Here is a 20,618-nt window from a genome sequence, read left to right on the forward strand (position 1 = left end):
ATCCCCTCACTACAGACTGCTATATATATATATATATATATATATATATATATATATATATATACAGCTCAGCTACATGTACATTACAGGGCTCTGCTGCAGGCAACACACACACACACACACACACAGTCCTGCATACACTGTGCAGCAGCCCCTGATCATGTGACTCCTCCTCCTCCATGTGACTGATCACATGACTGTGACATCATGGCAGGTCCTGGAAGCACAGGGGAAGCACGCGGCTCCTGTACAGCTCTGCAGGTGGAGGGAAGGAGCTGGGGGACAGCGGGAGGATTAACCCCTTCAGGACTGAGCGTTGTTAATTCTTACGTATGAAGTGTTATTTTTTATGGTTTTGAGCGATACCAGATATATTACATTGTTTCATCTTCTGTCCATTCATCTCCCAACACTCCAGGATCCTCTGCTGATATCTTCTATATAAGAGACCGACCCATCAACCATGGAGAGAGACAGAGACAAGATGGCCGAGAGGATAATAACCCTCACCCTACACATACTCTTCCTGCTTACTGGGGAGGTGAGGGATTCTGGGAGTGATGTCATCATGACATCATTCTTATCTATGGAATAACAGATGGATAGGACTGGAGAGGTGAGGGATTCTGGGAGTGATGTCATCATGACATCATTCTTATCTATGGAATAACAGATGGATAGGACTGGGGAGGTGAGGGATTCTGGGAGTGATGTCATCATGACATCATTCTTATCTATGGAATAACAGATGGATAGGACTGGAGAGGTGAGGGATTCTGTGAATGGATGGAGTGATAGTAATGTGTCTCTCCATACACAGGATTACACAGTAGTGAAGAAGTCCTCTAGTGGGCGCTGTGGGGCCCCTGGGTGTGAAGGATGGGGAAGAACCCTGAGCCCAATCCCGGGGCCCCTGATACATGAGGAAATGGAGGAAGAGAAGATCCTAGAAGTCACCAACAAGATGGTGGAGCTGCTGAGTGGAGAGGTGAGACTGTGGCTGCTGGGAATGCTGGGACATTATACAGTAACACCACTGGAGGGGTGGGGGGGATGACTGTGTGATCATTGTGTGTGTCAGGTTCCTATAAGGTGTCAGGACGTGGCGGTCTATTTCTCCATGGAGGAGTGGGAGTATGTAGAAGGACACAAGGATCAGTACAAGGATGTGATGCTGGAGGATCAGCAGCCCCTCCCATCAGCAGGTAATAGACAGGACTATATACACACCTCCTCTCTGTATTATCTGGATGGAAAGAATGAATTCAGTCTCTGTATGTGTTCCCTCCAGTCAGATCCAGTAAGAGAACAGCACCAGAGAGATGTCCCCGTCCTCTTCTCCCACAGGATCAGGTAGATGGAGATGTTCCCTATGATCTGTACATCCCACCTGACTTCTCCTCCTGTCTGATGACTTTTACAATATTTCTCTCACATCTTATGAATCAGGGGGAACATCTGATTCAGATCAATGCTCCAGATATGACAATAAAAGAGGAAGAGGTGACAGATGAGAGCAGTGATGAGCAGTATAAGAAGTATATTTCCAGGCGGAAACATCTGACTTATATTAATGCTGCAGACAAGATAGTAAAAAAAGAAGAGACAGATGACAGCAGTGATGAGCAGTATAAGGAAGACATCACTACAGGTAACCGCCCAGGTGAGTAGTGACCACTAAATGCAGAGAACAGTCACACATTCTCCTCAGTCACCGGCTGTAACTATTCTGTGTGGAATATTATAAGCTCTGTGTCCTGTCAGTTTTCCAGCTATATAATCATTAAGGTTAAATTTTAATATACAGCACAGTCCCAGCGGACAATATATCACTTTTGTTTAATCAGATTTAGAGAATTTGTAGTACAGTAACATACGAATTTGCATGTGGACAGTCAGTACTCTCAGGTCGGGAATGCTAGGTTAGGAGATTCACTGAGTCCATATCGGTATATGAACAACACAATGAGTGGACATTTCCCAGGGGGCCCATTCCCCGGCAAATTTAGGATAGGCCAATAAGCCAAAAGCTATGATATGCTCATAAACATTATTCAAGGTGGCAGTGACCTCAGAAATATCGGGGGGGAAGGGGGGAGACTTATTTCCAATGACAAGCCAGGACAATCTTGGCAATAATAAAACACTTACTGACTAGGACTAGCTGAGAAGACCACTGTAATAAGGATCGTAGGAGAGTTTTACATTGCAAACAGTAACCATTGATAGACATGACCACGGACAGTACTTTTCTCAGGACAATTCCTCCAACAGTGCTCCGTAGAGTCTGGGTAGATGATAGCTAATCTGTCCGGAAGGTAATACCAGCGCATTAAGTTCTTTAATAGCAGATTCTACATGGGAACTACATCTGAGAAATTAGTGAATATCACGGAAGGATTGGGACCATTCCTAGCCCGAGAAAGTCTGAGTCCTTTTCCCAGGATTTTAACAGGTGTGTTTTAGAAAATAGTACATGTGCGTCCATCTTGGCATACAGCTTACGCAAACCTTTCCCCTCAGGTTTAAAATGAGACAAAACATCAGAATCAAACCGTACGTGTCATGAATGTGCCTGTGCTGAGTTCCGTGCGCCCCTCGGCTCGTGCTGTGCGACTGAGATGGCGCTGATACTCAGTGTTTTGTATGTGTTGTGCTGTAACCTGAACCCTGTCTGAACACTGGCCTGTTTCTATCAGGATGTTCAGCCCCACCCGTTTGCTGCGTGCTCTGGCCATGTAGGAGTTACACTGCTTCAGTTCTGTGCACAGGTGATTTAGTTGATACCAGGAGCCTTGTCCAATAGGGGCTGGGAGTTTCCCCTTATTCCCTTTAAGTGTTTGGCTGAGGCTTATTCTGGTGCCGGTTATTGAGCTTTTCTCAGCCTGCTTCTGCCTCTGTTTAGCTCTGTGTTTATTCTGACTATTTTGCCTTGTATTCGGACTATCCCTGCTTGCTGCCTGCCCCTGACCATATTGCCTGTTTATTGACCTTGCTTTTTGGATTGTGTTTTTGTACTGCGCTGCCCGATGGTTGTGACCCGGACTGTTAACCATTCTTTATTGTGTTTTGTCTGTCTGTCTTGTCTTTGTGTCCCACCTAGCCAGTTCAGGGACCGCCGCCCAGTTGCTCGCCGCCATCTTAGGGCGGATTGTGGCAAGTAGGTAGAGGACAGTGGGCGGGGCTGAGCTTAGGGCTCACTGTCTCTGGGTGTCTGGTGTCACCGGTCCCTGACAGTACGCCAGTAGGAGACCGTTGTGAGAGCGAATGCCGGGCCTGCAAATACTTATAAAAGCCTGTGGTGGGTATGTCAAACTTAGGGCCCTATTCCACCGGACGATTATTGTTTAGATTATCGTTAAAATCGTTCGAATCTAAACGATAATCGTTCGGTTGAAATGCAGTTAACGATTAACGTCCGAACAAGAAATCGTTGATCGCTTTATAAGACCTGGACCTATTTTTATCGTTGCTCGTTCGCAAAACGTTCGCATTGAATAAGACATCGTTCGGGCATTCGCAGTAGATACGAACGCAATATCGAAGAAAAAGCGTTTTCAGGTCTTTCGCAATAGCGGTCGTTTGAGATCGTTAATCGTTACCAATTATGCGAACGATAATCGTCCGTTGGAATAGGGCCCTTAGTTTGGAGAGATTGGAAGCAGACCAGTGTTTTCCCCTTAGAGTCGGGCCACCATGCTATGTCCCTTTATCATCCATGAGCATAAGTTTATAACTGGAATCAGGTCATGGACATATTGTAGTGGGAGAGTTCCCCTTGCTAAAGTGGAGGAATTTGTGCTAATTTTGTGGCAACCATGCCACCACCAAGGTTTTAAGCACAGGATGTGAAGGAATTTTTAAAGGGTTTTAGTAAAAGAGATTGGAGTGAAAGGGGTTGAACATAATTGGATTCAGTTTGTACCCATGGAACATCGATTGCATTTGACCACCATCTATGCAACATTGAGGCGAGAGTGGCTAGGTTCTAAATCTCTTTTTAAAGCAGCCGAGTATTTAGGTTGGGATAACAGAAAGGGATTGCTACGCCATAAACACGAACCAGACACAATATATTACTTTAAAACTCATGCTGGTGCGTCTATAGTGACTGTCCTCATCTTACAGCCAGGGCTGCGGAGTCGGTAAGCCGCAGCTCCGACTCCAACTCTGACTCCTGAATTTTATCAGGACCGACTCCTTCATAAATGGCCGGTCAGATACCAGGGGAGTTATTTATCACACTGGCTCAGCAGCTTCTCTCTAATGTCCTGCATGATCCTGGGGCGACTTCTGAGGGAATAAGGAAAGATATAAATCAGCTTCTCCTGTGTGTGCAGTGGATGCAGCCAGTCTCCAGCCTCCATGTCCTGAACTACTAACAACTAGACTAGATGGAGCAGGGGGTCTTTTCCTGCTGACAGTCTTCTATGTTTCTAACTAAATATTCACCATACTTAAAGAAACACTGCTAACAATGCCAGATCCTTGTGATATAGAGGTCAGCCGCAGTGATATAGAGAGGGGTCACACATAGTGATATAGAGAGGGGTCACACATAGTGATATAGAGAGGGGTCAGACATAGTGATATAGAGGGGTCACTGTGGGGGCAGGCCATAGCATACACACACACAGCCTGCTGCTGCCATAGCAAATATACACAGTCTGCTGCAGTCATAGCAAATACACATACACACACAGTCTGCTGCAGTCATAGCACACACACATACACACACAGTCTGCTGCAGCCACAGCACGCACACATACACACACACAGTCTGATTCAGCCATAGCACGCATGCGCACACACACACACACACATACACACACACACAGCTGCAGCCATACAACACTGAAGAAAAACACACAATCTTCACCCAGAGAGAAAACACCACACTGAGGACAGAGGTTACTGCTACACAACTTATGTCTTCTTCTCCTCCTCCTCCTCTATATTACACAGGATATCTTCATATTACACTGCTGCTCATATACAGTCACCCAGCATTCAGGAAGAGAACAGCACAGATCTCCCCCCACACAATGGACTCTTCCAGCTCAGACACAAACTGCCATATAGTGACTGACAACTTTTCCCCGACCCCCCTTATGTAATAGGGCCAGTGTCCTAATAGAATGTTGCTCATAAAATATATTGATGAGCAAAACTTCATTTTTTTTAAAACTTACATTTTTTTTAAGCTGGACAGCTCCAGTCCAGCTCTAGTCGCTACATTTTTTCCGACTCCAGCCAAAACTAGCTCAGACTCCGACTTCACAGCCCTGCTTACACCGTACCTATTGCAAAAAAATTTTTAAAACTCAACCGGGGTTTTGATCGCAAGCAGTTTTGTAATATACTCACTTTAAATTAAAGAAAAAAAAATTATATGGTTAAATTACCATTATACATCTGGCCAATCTGTGCTCCATGTTCCCTTCCTGGCGACATTTGATCTTTTCTTTGTTCAAAAAAAGAGACTGAAAACACAAAGTTCCAGCGCTCACAGACATGTCTCGGTACTGACTGACAGGAATGTTCTGTGAGCATTAAAATTTTCCAGTGTTTGTTACTAAAGTCTAGAATTTTTCAATGGGTTCATGACCTTTGACTATTATACTTAGTTTAAATGCAGGAAAGGCCTCCGGCAAGACTTCATGGCCCTTTATTCCCACCACTATTCAGTGTAGACGGTTTGGCCCTATATTCTCCCAGTATATTATAGCTTATACAGAAACTGACGGCAACTCCAGAATAACAGACGTAATACTTTGCCCTTTGTGGCTGTGCCGTCCTTTGTTCGGGGAGGGTCATCCAGAGAGCTGTTTGGAAGGCTCTGAACACTTACCAAGGACGTATGTAGCCAGCGGTCGGCCGGGTCTTTGACGTAACTGCACCATGTGACTTATGCAGAAAATGAGAGAAAAGCGGTGATCTGCCCCCAGTAACACCATGCTAGTTGGGGTCCAGCAGGTTATCGGTATGTAGGGGGTCAGTAGTCCTATTATTTATTTGAGAAGAGTCTCCATTACTTTTCCTACTAAGGACGTCATCTCCCCGGCCTCCAGCTTCTAAATTCTTCTCCCTGACACTTCCTGTGGATGGGAACAGATCTGATCATTCTTATTATGTTACATAAAAAAGAGTAACTTTCCATGTCTGCAATATGTTTAAGCTTCTATTACTGGGAAATAAGAGAAATGGTGTTTTCTCCTTTGCAGATGATTCTACCAGGAGCTCAGGGGGACATCAGATCTCCTCAGAGGATCATATCACACAAGATACATATGAGGAGCCGTCCACTATCCCAGATACACCCTCAGCCCCTCACAGCAAAGATCTCTCATCTCATCCTGTTATACAAGTCCCATCTTCTGATCCATCACAGCAAGCTGACATTTACAGAGAAGACGATGAACATCAAAGAGAAAATACAAGAAAGCCGCAGTTTTCATATTTTCAATGTGAAAAATGCTTTACTCACAGAAAATGTCTTACATTTTTGTGTACTGAATGTGGGAAATGTTTTACTCAGAAATCAAAGCTTGCTACCCATCAAAGAATTCACACAGGGGAGAAGCCATTTTCCTGTTCAGAATGTGGGAAATGTTTCTCTGACAAATCAAATCTTATTGACCATCAAAAAAATCACACAGGGGAGAAGCCATTTTCATGTTCAGAATGTGGAAGATGTTTTAAAAGGAAATCAAAACTTGTTCAACATCAAAGAATTCACACAGGGGAGAAGCCATTTTCATGTTCAGAATGTTGGAGATGTTTTGCTGACAAATCAAATCTTCTTCACCATCAAAGAATTCACACTGGTGTAAAGCCATTTTCATGTTCAGAATGTGGGGCATGTTTTAAAAGGAAATCAAAACTTGTTGAACATCAAAGAATTCACACAGGGGAAACTCCATTTTCATGTTCAGAATGTGGGAAATGTTTTACTCAGAGATCAAACCTTGTTGAGCATCAAAAGATTCACACAGAGGAGAATGCACTTTCATGTTCAGAATGTGGAAAATGTTTTGAAGATAAATCAAAGCTAGTTACTCATCAAAGAATTCACACAGGGGAGAAGTCATTTTCATGTTCAGATTGTGGGAAATGTTTTATTGTAAAATCACATCTTATTGAACATCAAAGAAGTCACACAGGGGAGATGCCATTTTCATGTTCAGATTGTGGTAAAGGTTTTACTCGGAAATCTTCTCTTGTTAACCATCAAAGAATTCACACTGGGGAGAAGCCATTTTCATGTTCATAATATGGAAAATGTTTTACTGTGAAATGAAATCTTGTTGACCATCGAAAGTTCCATTTTCATGTCCAGAATGTGAGAAATGTTTTACTAAAACATTCCATACATATGCATTAATGTTATTTTGGTGTAAGAACTTGTCTCTCCTACAGCGAAGCCTCCACTGTCGTTGCTGTGACCAGATCCTGTGGTAGACTGTTCCACAAATTCACAGTTCTCATGGTAAAGAAGGCTTGTCGCCTCCGGAGATTGAACCTTTTTTTCTCCAGGTGGAGGCAGTGCCCCCTTGTCTCTCCAGGCAAAGGCAGTGCCCCCTTGTCCTTTGAGGGGGTTTTACCTGGAACATCTTTTCCCCATATTTCTTGTAGGGGCCATTTATATATGTAAATAAATTAATCATATCTCCCCTTAAACGTCTCTTCTCCAGACTAAACAAATGTAATTCTTTTAATCTCTCCTCATAACTAAGATGCTCCATTCCCCTATTAGTTTAGTTTCCGTCTTTGTACCTTTTTTTAGCTCTAGAACGTCTTTTCTATGAATCGGTGCCCAGAACTGAACAGCGTTCACCACATGGGGGCGCACCAGAGCTTTATAGAGCGGTAACATTATATCCCTGTACCGAGAGTCCAGGCCTGTTATATACATGACAATATCCTGTTGTCCTTAGAAGCAGCTGACTGACATTGTGTACTGTTCTTTAGTCTATTATCTACACCCAGATCCTTCTCCATCAGCAACTCTCCCAGTGTAACTACCCCCAGGACATATGATGCTGCAGGTTATTACTCCCCCTAGGACATATGATGCTCCAGGTTATTCCTCCCCCAGGACATATGATGCTGCAGGTTATTCCTCCCCTAGGACATATGATGCTCCAGGTTATTACTCTCCCCAGGACATATGATGCTGCAGGTTATTACTCCCCCCAGGACATATGATGCTGCAGGTTATTAGTACCCAGGTGCATAACTTTACATTTATCCACATTGATCCTCATTTGCCCAAATACTCAGTGTGTCTAAGGGCCCTATTACACGGATCGATAATCGGCCGATTATCACTCCATGTAATAGAGGCAACAATCGGCCAATGACCGGGATCATCAGCCAATCGTTGTTTTAGGTTTGGACCTAAAATGACGATTCCCCAAACATCTGGCTTGTGATTGCTGAGCGGCCTGTCATCTTGGGCTAGGGCTGCATGGACATCACTTAATGGGGGCGGGGCCTTGAGACATTATCCATCTGTCTGGGTATTTTTTCACATACTATATCATTTTAAATACACTTTAAAAGGGGGAGATTTATTAAACATGGTGTAAAGTGAAACTGGCTCAGTTGCCCCTAGCAACCAATCAGATTTTACCTTTCATTCCTCACAGACTCTTTGGAAAATGAAAGGTGGAATCTGATTGGTTGCTAGGGGCAACTGAGCCAGTTTCACTTTACACCATGTTTGATAAGTCTCCCACTTTGGATTTATATTTATATACATTCTATATTATAGTATGCTATTATTTAAGATTAAAGCCTAGGATCAATAGCAGCTGCTGTAGAACATCTTTAGAAGTTAAACTGTCAATCACTTAACTGCTGAAATTAACTAACATGTAACATGAAGGGACACAGTTATGGTGCCGTCAATGTGTGGTGGGGACCCTTGTGATTAAAAATGAATACAGCATTACTACCAGCTGCTGCAGAACATCTTTGGAAGTGGACTTTATGTGGAATTATACAGTAGAAGGACAACAGAATAGAGGGAAACAACTTCCAGCACAGAGATCATGTGGTAGATGATCATAGCATTGAAAATCAGAACCCAGCATGAGTAGCAGCTGCTGCAGAAACTCTTTAGAAGCAAAAATGTCAAACACATTTTGCTAAGAAGCAGTGTGTGTATTATGGCATGTTGCCTATTCGTTTTTAACTTGAGGCATCACTGCATAATATGAAAAAAAAAAACATTCAGTGACTCACAGGCACCATCTTCTTTGATCTGAGGCGTCACTTTCTCTTTTTCTCTCCATCCGGCCCAGACCACGATGATGATTTCTTCCAGCTACAACTCACCTCTTCAGAACCTGCAGGACAAACATCTCAGGCTCTGCACTTATGCCGAAACTTCCTTCCCTTTTTCCACCTATAGGCTCCAAAACAGTAGTAATTTTACTTGTTTGTGTCATGCACGGCAAAGTGAGTAGGTGTGTGGGTTGCCCCCTGTATGTCTTGCTGTGCCCCCCCCCATATAGTAATAATGTCTCCTGCTGTGCCCTCTATATAGTAAAAATGCCTCATGCTGTGCTCCATATAGAAATAGTCTGCTGTGCCCCATAAAGTATTATTGTCTCCTGCTGTGCCCCCATATAGTAATAATTTCCCCTGCTGTGGCCTCCATATAGTAATAATATCCCCTGCTGTGCCCTCCATACCTCCATGTAGTAATAATGTCCCCTGCTGTGCCCTCCATATAGAAATTATATCTCCTGCTGTGTCCTCCATATAGTAAAAATGTCCCCTGCTGGGCCCTCCATATAGTAATAATGTTCCCTTCTGCACCCCCATATAGTAATAATGTCCCCTGCTGTGCTTTCATATAGTAGTAATGCCCCTATCCTGTTGAGCCCCCATAGTAACTGCCCCTGTCCTGTTGTGGCCCCAAAGTAACTGCCCCTGTACTGCTGTGCCCCTATAGGAATAATGGCCCCTTCCCTGCTGTGTTTCCACAGTTAATGTTCTCTGCCCTGCTGTGCCCCTATAGTAATAATGCTCCTTTCCCTGCTGTGCCCCACAGTTTAACTTCCCCCTGCCCTTATAGTAATAATGCCCCTTTTCTTCTGTGCCCCCATCCTACTGCTCCCCCATAATAACTTCCCCCTGTCATGCCCCCATACTAATAAGGCTCCCCTGCATTGCCCAACAAAGGAAAAAAGAACATTATACTCACCTAATCCAGGCATGGAGCTGTCCCTTTATCTTCTGGCTCCTCTCTTCCTTCAGCCTGTCACCGCGGGGACGTCACCTCACTCTGCCTACTGTAGGAGAGATCATGTTCAGGCCCTGGGGAGGAGCATGGGTTACACGCTGAGGTCAGGGCCGGGGGGTGTTGGGCTGTGGCGGCGGCCTAGGTGGGTGAAGGTAGCCCAGCAGAGAGTAATCTGTGGCAGCGGCAGGTGATACTATCTGAGTATACTTAAGAGTACGGTGATCAAAAACCTCAGCATTGACTGTGCCGCATATCCCAATCCAAGTATCATCCTTTTGTGATGGGCTCGGCCAAAGAGTACCTCAAACTTGGAGACATAAATAATGATGTAAACTTATATTAGACTAAAATTCACAATTATTGTCCTAAACTTGCCTAAAAAGCAGCATTCACCATATACAGCACCACTGTGTACACATACAGCTCAGCTACATGTACATTACACACATAGAGCTCAGCTACATGTACATTACACATATATACAGCTCAGCTACATGTACATTACACATATACAGCTCAGCTACATGTACATTACACATATACAGCTCAGCTACATGTACATTACACACACACACATACAGCTCAGCTACATGTACATTACACATATATATACAGCTCAGCTACATGTACATTACACATATACAGCTCAGCTACATGTACATTACACATATACAGCTCAGCTACATGTACATTACACACATACAGCTCAGCTACATGTACATTACACACATGTACATTACACATATACAGCTCAGCTACATGTACATTACACACATACAGCTCAGCTACATGTACATTACACACATACAGCTCAGCTACATGTACATTACACACATACACAGCTCAGCTACATGTACATTACACGTATACAGCTCAGCTACATGTACATTACACACAGCGCTCTGCTGCAGGCATATATAACACACACATACACAGCTCTGCTTCACACACATCACACACAGACAGCTCTGCTGCATACACATCACTTCAGCTCATCCAGCACAGCAGAGTCCTGCATACACTGAGCAGCAGCCCCTGACCATGTGACTCCTCCTCCTCCATGTGACTGATCACATGACTGTGACATCATGGCAGGTCCTGTAAGCACACAGTAGATGCTATGTACAGTTGATGACATCACGCCCATGTGACTTGTGTGGGAGGAGCTTATGGTTTCCCAGTGTTTCCTAGCAGTAGTGAGGAAGCAGCCGGTCGGGGTCAGTCAGGACTGTGTAGCTGCAGGGTCTGTCTGTGTCCCGGGCTTTCTGTGAGGTAGAAGAGACAGTAATGACCGTGTGAGGAGTTTCTGGGCATTATAATCGGTAAGCTTCTCTCTGGGGGCATCTTCTTATAATGTTCTGCGGGGTCAGGGGTGTGTAGTAATGATATGAGATGGTCTGCGGGGTCAGGGGTGTGTAGTAATGATATGTGATGGTCTGCGGGGTCAGGGGTGTGTAGTAATGATATGAGATGGTCTGCGGGGTCAGGGGTGTGTAGTAATGATATGTGATGGTCTGCGGGGTCAGGGGTCTGTAGTAATGATATGTGATGGTCTGCGGGGTCAGGGGTGTGTAGTAATGATATGAGATGGTCTGCGGGGTCAGGGGTGTGTAGTAATGATATGTGATGGTCTGCGGGGTCAGGGGTCTGTGGGAGCATTCTGCGATGTGCTGCAGCCGGGGTCTATGGGATTGCTGTTATGTACAGGTGCTATGTGCAGCGCTGTCCGGCCTCAGCTGCTGATTGGCTGAGCGGATATCTGAGGAGCCGGAGCCCAGAACTCCAGCTCAGTGTGTCAGGAAAGAGGATGTCTGTGCCGGTCCCAGCCCCCTATGGACTCTCTTCCTTCCTTGCACAAGCAGTGTGAGATCAGTCCGGCCTCCAGGGGGTTCACTTGGGATGTCATGCATTGTCACTTAACCCCTTGGGTGCCAGACTGTAAGCAGCTATCTGTACAGGTGCTACATCCTTGAAGGAGCAAAACACCTGTCAAATTAATGGGTGTTCTGCTTCAATGTTTTGGTTTCATAAAATGGTCAACATGAAGTGTAAGGGTGTTTTTGTTTGAACAAAAAATATTTTTCACTCGTGTTTTTTTTCTTTACTTTACAGGCTTAGTAGTGGAAGCTGTCCCCAGTACCTGGTACTGTAAGGAGCCGGGTGCCAGTAGTTTCACAGCATAAAAAAAAAGTGGCAAGCTGGTGTTATAAGGCTGGGGAGGGACAAAATAGATGCCCCTTCCCACCCTGGTACTACTAGGCTGCAGTTTGGATTTTTACCTGGCTGGTTATGGAAATGGGAGGGTGCTATACAGGCCCAGTTATTACACCCTCTGCTAGGTCCATTAGCCCACTTGGATTTAGTATTCTTACACTGAAAAAACTGGGTTAATGTACTAGGTATATCTGCCCACTTTGGGGTCCATTAGCCTACAATAGCTCACTTTGGCCAGTTTCATACGCACCACATCATGGAAGATCTACATTCTGACAGCATTTTCATTCCACTGCTAGAATGTAGCCCCTGACCACGTAACCCACCTCTGCCCGGCTAATACATTACCTGCCCACATAACCCACCGCTGCTCGGCTAATACATTACCTGTCTGCACTCCCGTCTGCTTCTCTGACTCCCTGGTGTCCCGCTCAGCCAATCAGTGGTTGTCAGGGGACAGTGCACTGATTGGCTGAGCGGAGCAGATGGGAGCACGGACAGGAAATGACACTGCAGAGCATCGCAGTGGATTTCGCTGAGGAACTCACAGTGTGAAATCTGCTGCAATACATTGGGTGAAACTGGCTTTTGTTGTGCGAATTCTAAATCTAAGTAAATCCATGTACCTTTTCCATCTACTCCCTGGAAATAGCTTATTCACTATTAGAATGCTAAATCAAAGTGATCTGATGGGGCTGGTAAATCTGCCCACTTGGAAATAGCTTAAGGCCTCATTACACCAAGCGATTATTGGCCCATTATCACCCGTTATGGCTGATAATCGATTGGTGTAATAGGTAGTGTTAAAAGGCACAGATCGGCTTACACAATGGCTGATTATTGTCTAACAGTCTGCTGGCCATCGCTCCACGTAATAGGTGTGGTGGCAGCAGACCGCCGCCATCTTCTATGGACTGCGACGACGATCTGATTATCTAGGCAGCTGCTCCCTACATAGATCCACTTGGATTTAGCATTCTCATTCTGATAAAGCTATTTCCAAGTGAGTGGATTGACAGGGTACACAAGTGTAAGCACATGGCTCCTGTACAGCTCTGCAGCTGGAGGGATGTGTGGAGTCACCGCAGGGAAGGAGCTGGGGGACAGCAGGAGGATTAACCCCTTCGGGATTTTGAGCCATTACTAGAGACAGAATTTTCTTTTTCTGGACCTTGTGATGAGTTGTGTTTACATTGTCTCCTGTTTTATACATTTAGACCCCCTGCTAATTTTCTTGACTGACCAATTCTGGATGGAGCAAGACAGAAACAAGATGGCGGAGAGGATAATAACCCTCACCCTAAACATACTCTTCCTGCTTACTGGAGAGGTGAGGGATTCTGGGAGTGATGTCATCATGACATCATTCTTATCTATGGAATAACAGATGAATAGGACTGGAGAGGTGAGGGATTCTGGGAATGGATGGAGTGATAGTAATGTGTCTCTCCATACACAGGATTACACAGTAGTGAAGAAGTCCTCTAGTGGGCGCTGTGGGGCCCCTGGGTGCGAAGGATGGGGAAGAACCCTGAGCCCAATCCCGGGGCCCCTGATACATGAGGAAATGGAGGAAGAGAAGATCCTAGAAGTCACCAACAAGATGGTGGAGCTGCTGAGTGGAGAGGTGAGACTGTGGCTGCTGGGAATGCTGGGACATTATACAGTAACACCACTGGAGGGGTGGGGGGGATGACTGTGTGACCATTGTGTGTGTCAGGTTCCTATAAGGTGTCAGGACGTGGCGGTCTATTTCTCCATGGAGGAGTGGGAGTATGTAGAAGGACACAAGGATCAGTACAAGGATGTGATGCTGGAGGATCAGCAGCCCCTCCCATCAGCAGGTAATAGACAGGACTATATACACACCTCCTCTCTGTATTATCTGGATGGAAAGAATGAATTCAGTCTCTGTATGTGTTCCCTCCAGTCAGATCCAGTAAGAGAACAGCACCAGAGAGATGTCCCCGTCCTCTTCTCCCACAGGATCAGGATCAGGTAGATGGAGATGTTCCCTATGATCTGTACGTCCCACCTGACTTCTCCTCCTGTCTGATGACTTTTACAATATTTCTCTCACATCCTATGAATCAGGGGGAAGATGGGAACAATATTAATGCTCCAGAGACAGATGTGAGCAGTGATGAGCAGTATAAGGAGGACATGATGACAGGGAAGGATCTGAACAATATTGATGATTCAGACATAATGGTAAAAGAAGAAGAGGAGACAGATGACAGCAGTGATGAGCAGTATAAGGAGGACATCCCTACAGGGAAGGATCTGAACTCTACTGATGACACAAACACAAAATCAGAAAAAGTAGAGACATGTATTATGAGCAGCAATGAGCAGTATTTGATGAACATCACTACAAGGAAAAACGTGAACCGTATTAATGCTACAGGTATAAGAGGAGTAGAAGAGACAGATGACAGCAGTGATGAGCAGTATAAGGAGGACATGACTACAGGTAACCGCCCAGGTGAGTAGTGACCAGTAAATGCAGAGAACAGTCACACATTCTCCTCAGTCACCGGCTGTAACTATTCTGTGTGGAATATTATAAGCTCTGTGTCCTGTCAGTTTTCCAGCTATATAATCATTCAGCCTAAATTCTAATAAATATATCTCATCAATCTGCATCTATAGTGACTGACTGGCCTCTGGCTACATTTGTGGTTGGCTGAAGGATAGATATCAGAGGGTTGTTGTTAATGGTGTATATTCCGAGCAGAGACTGGTTACAAGTGGTGGCCACAAGGGTCTGTTCTGGGTCCTATTCTTTTTATTATGTTTGTAAGTGACATAGGAGAAGGGTTTGTAGGTAAAGTTTGTCTGTTGCTGAAGACACAAAAGTGTGCAATAGGGTGGATATTCCTGGAGGTGTCAGTAATATGGAAAATGATTTAGCTTTGCTAGATAAGTGGTCCAAACAGTGGAAATTGAAGTTCAACGTTCCCAAATGTAAAATAATGCACTTGGGGAGGAGGAATCCTCTATCCGAGTATCACATCGGCAGTACTGTGTTGGAAAAGACTTCAGAAGAGAAGGATTTAGGGGTAGTGATTTCTGTATAGCTAGAGGTATAACCAGTAGGAAGAAGGAGATTGTGATCCCGCTGTATAGAGCTCTGGTGAGGCCACATCTGGAATACTGTGTCCAGTTCTGGAGACCTCACCTAAAAAAGGGCATTTTTGTAGCCAAGGACGGCTACAAAAATGGTGGAGGGTGTGAGGCATAAACTATATCAGGAAAGACTTAAGGATTTGAATCTGTATAGTCTGGAGGAAGGAAGAGAAAGGGGGGACATGACGGAAACCTTTAAGCATGTTAAAGGACTAAATAAGATTCAGGAGGGGAGTGTTTTTAGTAAAAAACTGAGCTCAAAAACAAGAGGACACTGAGAGGTTATCTGGGGGAAAGATCAGAAGCAACGTGAGAAAATATTATTTTACTGAAAGAGTAGTAGATACTTGGAACAAACTTCCAGCAGAGGTGGTTGGTAAATCTAAATCACAGATAGGGGTGCAACGACGTAAAACATTGAGCCATTGCCCAGCACTCCAGCGCTCTACGCACATCAGCGAGAGTGAATAGAGCGGACTAGCTACCACTGTAGCAGTCACGCTAACAGTACCCTGCCTGACGTTGATACAGATTTCCTACCCTGATGCCCACGCTCCCTGAAGATCCCAGCAAACTGGCTGAAACGATCGTTGGAGGGGGACACAGAACACGGACTTGGTATCATAGGGGCAGTTACAAAGGGGTAGCACGGGGTGGAGGGAGCCCGATCTAAGGGTTAACTCCTAAGCACTGAGCGAGAAGGGAGAGCCGGCAAACCTGACACCACAGGGATTACTAGGGTCAAGCATATTTGCCACAGATGATACGTTGATGCGGCTTCTTCCTACACATCATTGGATATTAACAGCTGACAGAAGACCATGGATGGGTGAGATTGCCGGTTTTTCATTTCACATAGCTGGTTTGTCTTGTCTGGCGCAGTCCAGTGGTGGAGAAGGATTATTACCGGCTGGTGATCGCTCCTAAGTGGTTCTGGTGACCACGATTGTGTTTTGTAATGTGGGGTTGTTATATTACATTATTTGATTAAAAGTTATGTTTTAAGTCGTTGCACCCCTATCTGTGATTTTGTTTAGCACGGAGGTGTCAACTATCCCAGTGTGGGAGGTATTCTGTGAGTTGGTTGGTAAATCTACAATAACAGAATTTAAACACGCCTGGGATAAACATATATCTGTCATAAGATAATAAGAATAGGAATACTAATAGGGCAGACTAGAAGGACCCAGTGGTCTTTTTTGCCGACAATCTTCTATGTCTCTGTTTCTAAAACAACAGGGGTTGTCATTGCAAGAAGTTGTGTAATATACTCATATTTTTTAATGATTGAGTTTGTGACCCCTCATGACCTTTGACCATTATACTTAGTTTAGATGCAGGAAAGGCCTCCGACAAGACCTCATGGCCCTTTCTTCCCACCACTATTCAGCGTAGACGGTTTGGCCCTATATTCTCCCAATATATTATAGCTTATACAGAAACTGACGGCAACTCCAGATTAACAGACGTAATACTTTGCCCTTTGTGGCTGTGACGTCCCTTGTTCGGGGAGGGTCATCCAGAGAGCGGTTTGGAAGGCTCTGACCGCTTACCAAGGACGTATGTAGCCAGAGGCTGGCCGGGGTGGGGACCTCACTGCACCATGTGACTTATGCAGAAAATGAGAGAAAAAGCGGTGATCTGCCCCCAGTAACGCCATGCTTGTAGGGGTCCATCAGGTTATCGGTATGTAGGGGGTCAGTAGTCCTATTATTTTTATTTTAGAAGAGTTTCCGTTACTTTTACTACTAAGGACGTCATCTCCCCGGCCTCCAGCTTCTAGATTCTTCTCCCTGACCCTTCCTGTGGATGAGAACAGATCTGATCATTCTTATTATGTTACATAAAAAAGAGTAACTTTCCATGTCTACAATATGTATAAGCTTCTATTACTGAGAAATAAGAGAAATGGTGTTTTCTCCTTTGCAGATGATTCTACCAGGAGCTCAGGGGGACATCAGATCTCCTCAGAGGATCATATCACACAAGATACATATGAGGAGCCGTCCACTATCCCAGATACACCCTCAGCCCCTCACAGCAAAGATCTCTCATCTCATCCTGTTATACAAGTCCCATCTTCTGCTCCATCACAGCAAGCTGACATTTACAGAGAAGACGATGAACATCAAAGAGAAAATACAGGAAAGACTCAGTTTACATACTTACAACATGAAAAATGCTTTACTCACAAAACATATCGTAGAGGGGAGAAGGCCATTTCATGTTCTGAATGTGGGAAATGTTTTTCTAAGAAATCAAAGCTCCTTGCCCATCAAAGAATTCACACAGGGGAGAAGCCATTTTTATGTTCAGATTGTGGGAAATGTTTTACCCACAAATCAAATCTTCTTCGCCATCAAAAAATTCACAGAGAGAAAAAGGCAACTTCATGTTCAGAATGTGGGAAATGTTTTGCTTATAAATCAAGTATTGTTGACCATCAAAGAATTTATTCAGGGGAGAGGGCATGTTCAGAATGTGGGAAAGGTTTTACTTATAGAGCAAATCTTTCTGACCAAAAAATTCAAACAGAGAAGCCATTTTCATGTTCAGAATGTGGGAGATGTTTTAAAAGGAAATCAAGACTTGTTGAACATCAAAGAGTTCACACAGGGGCGAAGCCATTTTCATGTTTAGTTTGTGGGAAATGCTTTACTGACAGATCAAATCTTCATCGCCATAAAAATACTCACAAGAAGCCATCTTCATGTTCAGAATGTGGGAAATGTTTTACTTGTAAAACAAATCTTGTTGACCATCAAAAAAATCACACTGAGGAGAAGCTATTTTCATGTTCAGAATGTGGAAGATGTTTCAAAAGGAAATCAAGACTTGTTGAACATCAAAGAATTCACACAGGGGAGAAGCCATTTTTATGTGCAGAATGTGGAAAATCTTTCACTCGGAAATCTTATCTTGGTAGCCATCAAAAAATTCATACAGGGGAGAATCCGTTTTCATGTTTAGAATGTGGGAGAGGTTTTAAAAGGAAAGGAAGACTTTTTGAACATCAAAGAATTCACACAGGGGAGAAGCCATTTTCATGTTCAGAATGTGGAAAATGTTTTACTCAGAAATCTTATCTTGTTAACCATCAAAGAATTCACACAGGGGAGATGCCATTTTCATGTTCAGAATGTGGAAGATGTTTTACCCATCAACCAAGTCTTATTGAACATCAAAGAATTCACACAGGGGAAATGCCATTTACATGTTCAGAATGTGGAAAATGTTTTACTCGGAAATCACGTCTGGTTAACCATCAACGAATTCACACAAGGGAGACGCCATTTTTATGTTCATAATGTAAAAAAATGTTTTACTCAGAAATCAGCTCTTGGTCATCACGTGACACATATCTCTCTGCTCATTTTTACTCCTACCTCCGAAGCCTCTCCCACGCGAGCCTCCATGTCTCCTCCTGCCTGGGGCAGTGAAGATCTGCTGAGAGATGGTGATTTAGGGAAGCTGGAGACCTAGGTCCCGGGGGTCCAGGACGTCGGCTGTTGGTCCTGGTACATACCTTGGGCCTGGCTGTTCCTTGGCCATTAGGGCTTGCGCACTGTGAAAGGGAGACATAGCTGATGTGGTTTTGTCCCTCGTTCCTCTCAGGGAATAAATAAAGGATAGATTAGGTATATTTGATCAGAGTGTTTTTGTGAATTTCTAAGAATAATATGAACTGCTCTCTGGTTTGTACTTTTTCTTTTTTTAACTACATATAGGGGGAGATTTATCAAACATGGTGTAAAGTGAAACTGGCTCAGTTGCCTCTAGCAACCAATCAGATTCCACCTTTCATTTTCCAAAGAGTCTGTGAGGAATGAAAGGTGGAATCTGATTGGTTGCTAGGGGCAACAGAGCCAGTTTTACTTTACACCATGTTTGATAAATCTCCCCCAAAGTCTCTCCGCCTCCTCTCTTTGTCTCTCATCCTTATGTATTACAATAGACTTGGTGGTGCTATACTTTCTTGTTTATGCTTCGCTATTTAGGTAAGTGTGGTCACAATGCTACATTAAAAATTGGGTCGGGTACTGCTATATCTATAGAAACAGCAATAGGATATTTCAGTCGTGAGGATATATTGATTACCCTTGCCCCTTCCCCTCCCTCAGAGAATTCACACAAAATAGAGTAGATATACTAAGACAGTAATTGTTCGACTACGACCCGATCATTTACTGGACGGTGTTCCTTTACTGGACCTATTAGATTGCCTAATAATCGGGCAGTAAGGGCTGCATGGACATTGTTAGCGATGTCCATGCAGCCCTTCCCAAACACCTGTGCTCCGCAGCTTCCTGGTCCTGGCGGCTGCAGCGCCTGAGCATCCTGTCAGCATCCATCCAGGACCTGTTAGACGAAGACAGTACAGGAGAGAAAATTGGGAGCGGGGAGTGGTAAGTTATCAGGTGTTTGGGCAATCACCAGCCGTCGGCTGCGCATCACTATTACACGTAGTGATGCACAGTCTGCGCCCAACGATTTTAGGTCCAAACCTAAACCAACGATCAGCCGATAATTGTTTCATCGACTGATGGTTTCTGTTACATGGAGGGATAATGATTATCACTCCGTCTAATAGGGCCCTAAAGGACAGTTGAAGTGCTCCAGGGTATATTGCTCTTTTTCCTCCTCTTCCTCTGTGTCTTAATTTTGTTTTTGTGTACTCCATCCATGCAGGCTTGGTAAAATCTGAGTTTGGTATTTCCGGGCGCTTCATGTTGCATCTCGGGTGATGCACCCAGGAAAGTATTATTGGGCGAGTGGAGCGACCTCTGGTGTTGCCAGCATTTAGGCTATACCAGAGGAAGTGATAATATAAAGGGTCTCTCTCCTGTTAGGGTGAGACTATGGGTCCATTTACACAGATTATCTGCCAAAGATTTGAAGCCAAAGCCAGGAATGGATTTGAAAAGAGGAGAAATCTCAGTCTTTCCTTTATGACATGATCCCTGTTTATAGTCTGTTTCTGGTTTTTGCTTCAAATCTTTGGCAGATAATCTTTCTGTGT

The 20,618-nt window shown here is 44.3% G+C and overlaps 2 protein-coding genes and 1 pseudogene across 3 annotated transcripts in view; all 3 read left to right on the forward strand.

Moving 5' to 3' along the window:
- Positions 1-7,389, forward strand: part of LOC138787567 (uncharacterized) — a 53,998-nt gene extending 46,609 nt beyond the window's left edge. Inside the window, exons 15-17 of the mRNA XM_069964915.1 lie at positions 1,450-1,663; positions 4,129-4,145; positions 6,155-7,389. Coding sequence (XP_069821016.1) covers positions 1,450-1,663; positions 4,129-4,145; positions 6,155-7,273 — 1,350 coding nt within the window. The 3' untranslated portion in view covers positions 7,274-7,389. The remainder of the gene's footprint in view (positions 1-1,449; positions 1,664-4,128; positions 4,146-6,154) is intronic.
- Positions 1-20,618, forward strand: part of LOC138786861 (zinc finger protein 585A-like) — a 154,213-nt pseudogene that overhangs the window by 87,687 nt on the left and 45,908 nt on the right.
- LOC138786739 (oocyte zinc finger protein XlCOF22-like) lies at positions 671-19,246 on the forward strand. Of its 2 annotated transcripts, XM_069963750.1 has the most exons (4): positions 13,592-13,799; positions 13,929-14,467; positions 14,564-14,954; positions 17,528-19,246. In XM_069963750.1, exons 3-4 carry the CDS (start codon positions 14,633-14,635, stop codon positions 18,904-18,906), a joined length of 1,701 nt encoding a protein of 566 aa, XP_069819851.1. In that variant the 5' UTR covers positions 13,592-13,799; positions 13,929-14,467; positions 14,564-14,632; the 3' UTR covers positions 18,907-19,246. The 2 variants fall into 2 exon arrangements, with proteins under 2 accessions (XP_069819852.1, XP_069819851.1); XM_069963751.1 differs by lacking the exons at positions 13,592-13,799; positions 13,929-14,467 and adding an exon at positions 671-1,353.

This window comes from Dendropsophus ebraccatus, chromosome 3, assembly GCF_027789765.1.
Source record: "Dendropsophus ebraccatus isolate aDenEbr1 chromosome 3, aDenEbr1.pat, whole genome shotgun sequence".
In the NCBI taxonomy this organism is placed as follows: Eukaryota; Metazoa; Chordata; class Amphibia; order Anura; family Hylidae; genus Dendropsophus; species Dendropsophus ebraccatus.

What these genes read in the sequence shown, in the direction of transcription:
- LOC138786739 (XM_069963751.1), top strand. Translation starts at nt 14,633, where the DNA reads ATGATGACAGGGAAGGATCTGAACAATATTGATGATTCAGACATAATG. An exon ending in GACTACAGGTAACCGCCCAG is followed by an intron (nt 14,955 to 17,527) that starts GTGAGTAGTGAC and finishes TCTCCTTTGCAG; the next exon opens with ATGATTCTACCAGGAGCTCA.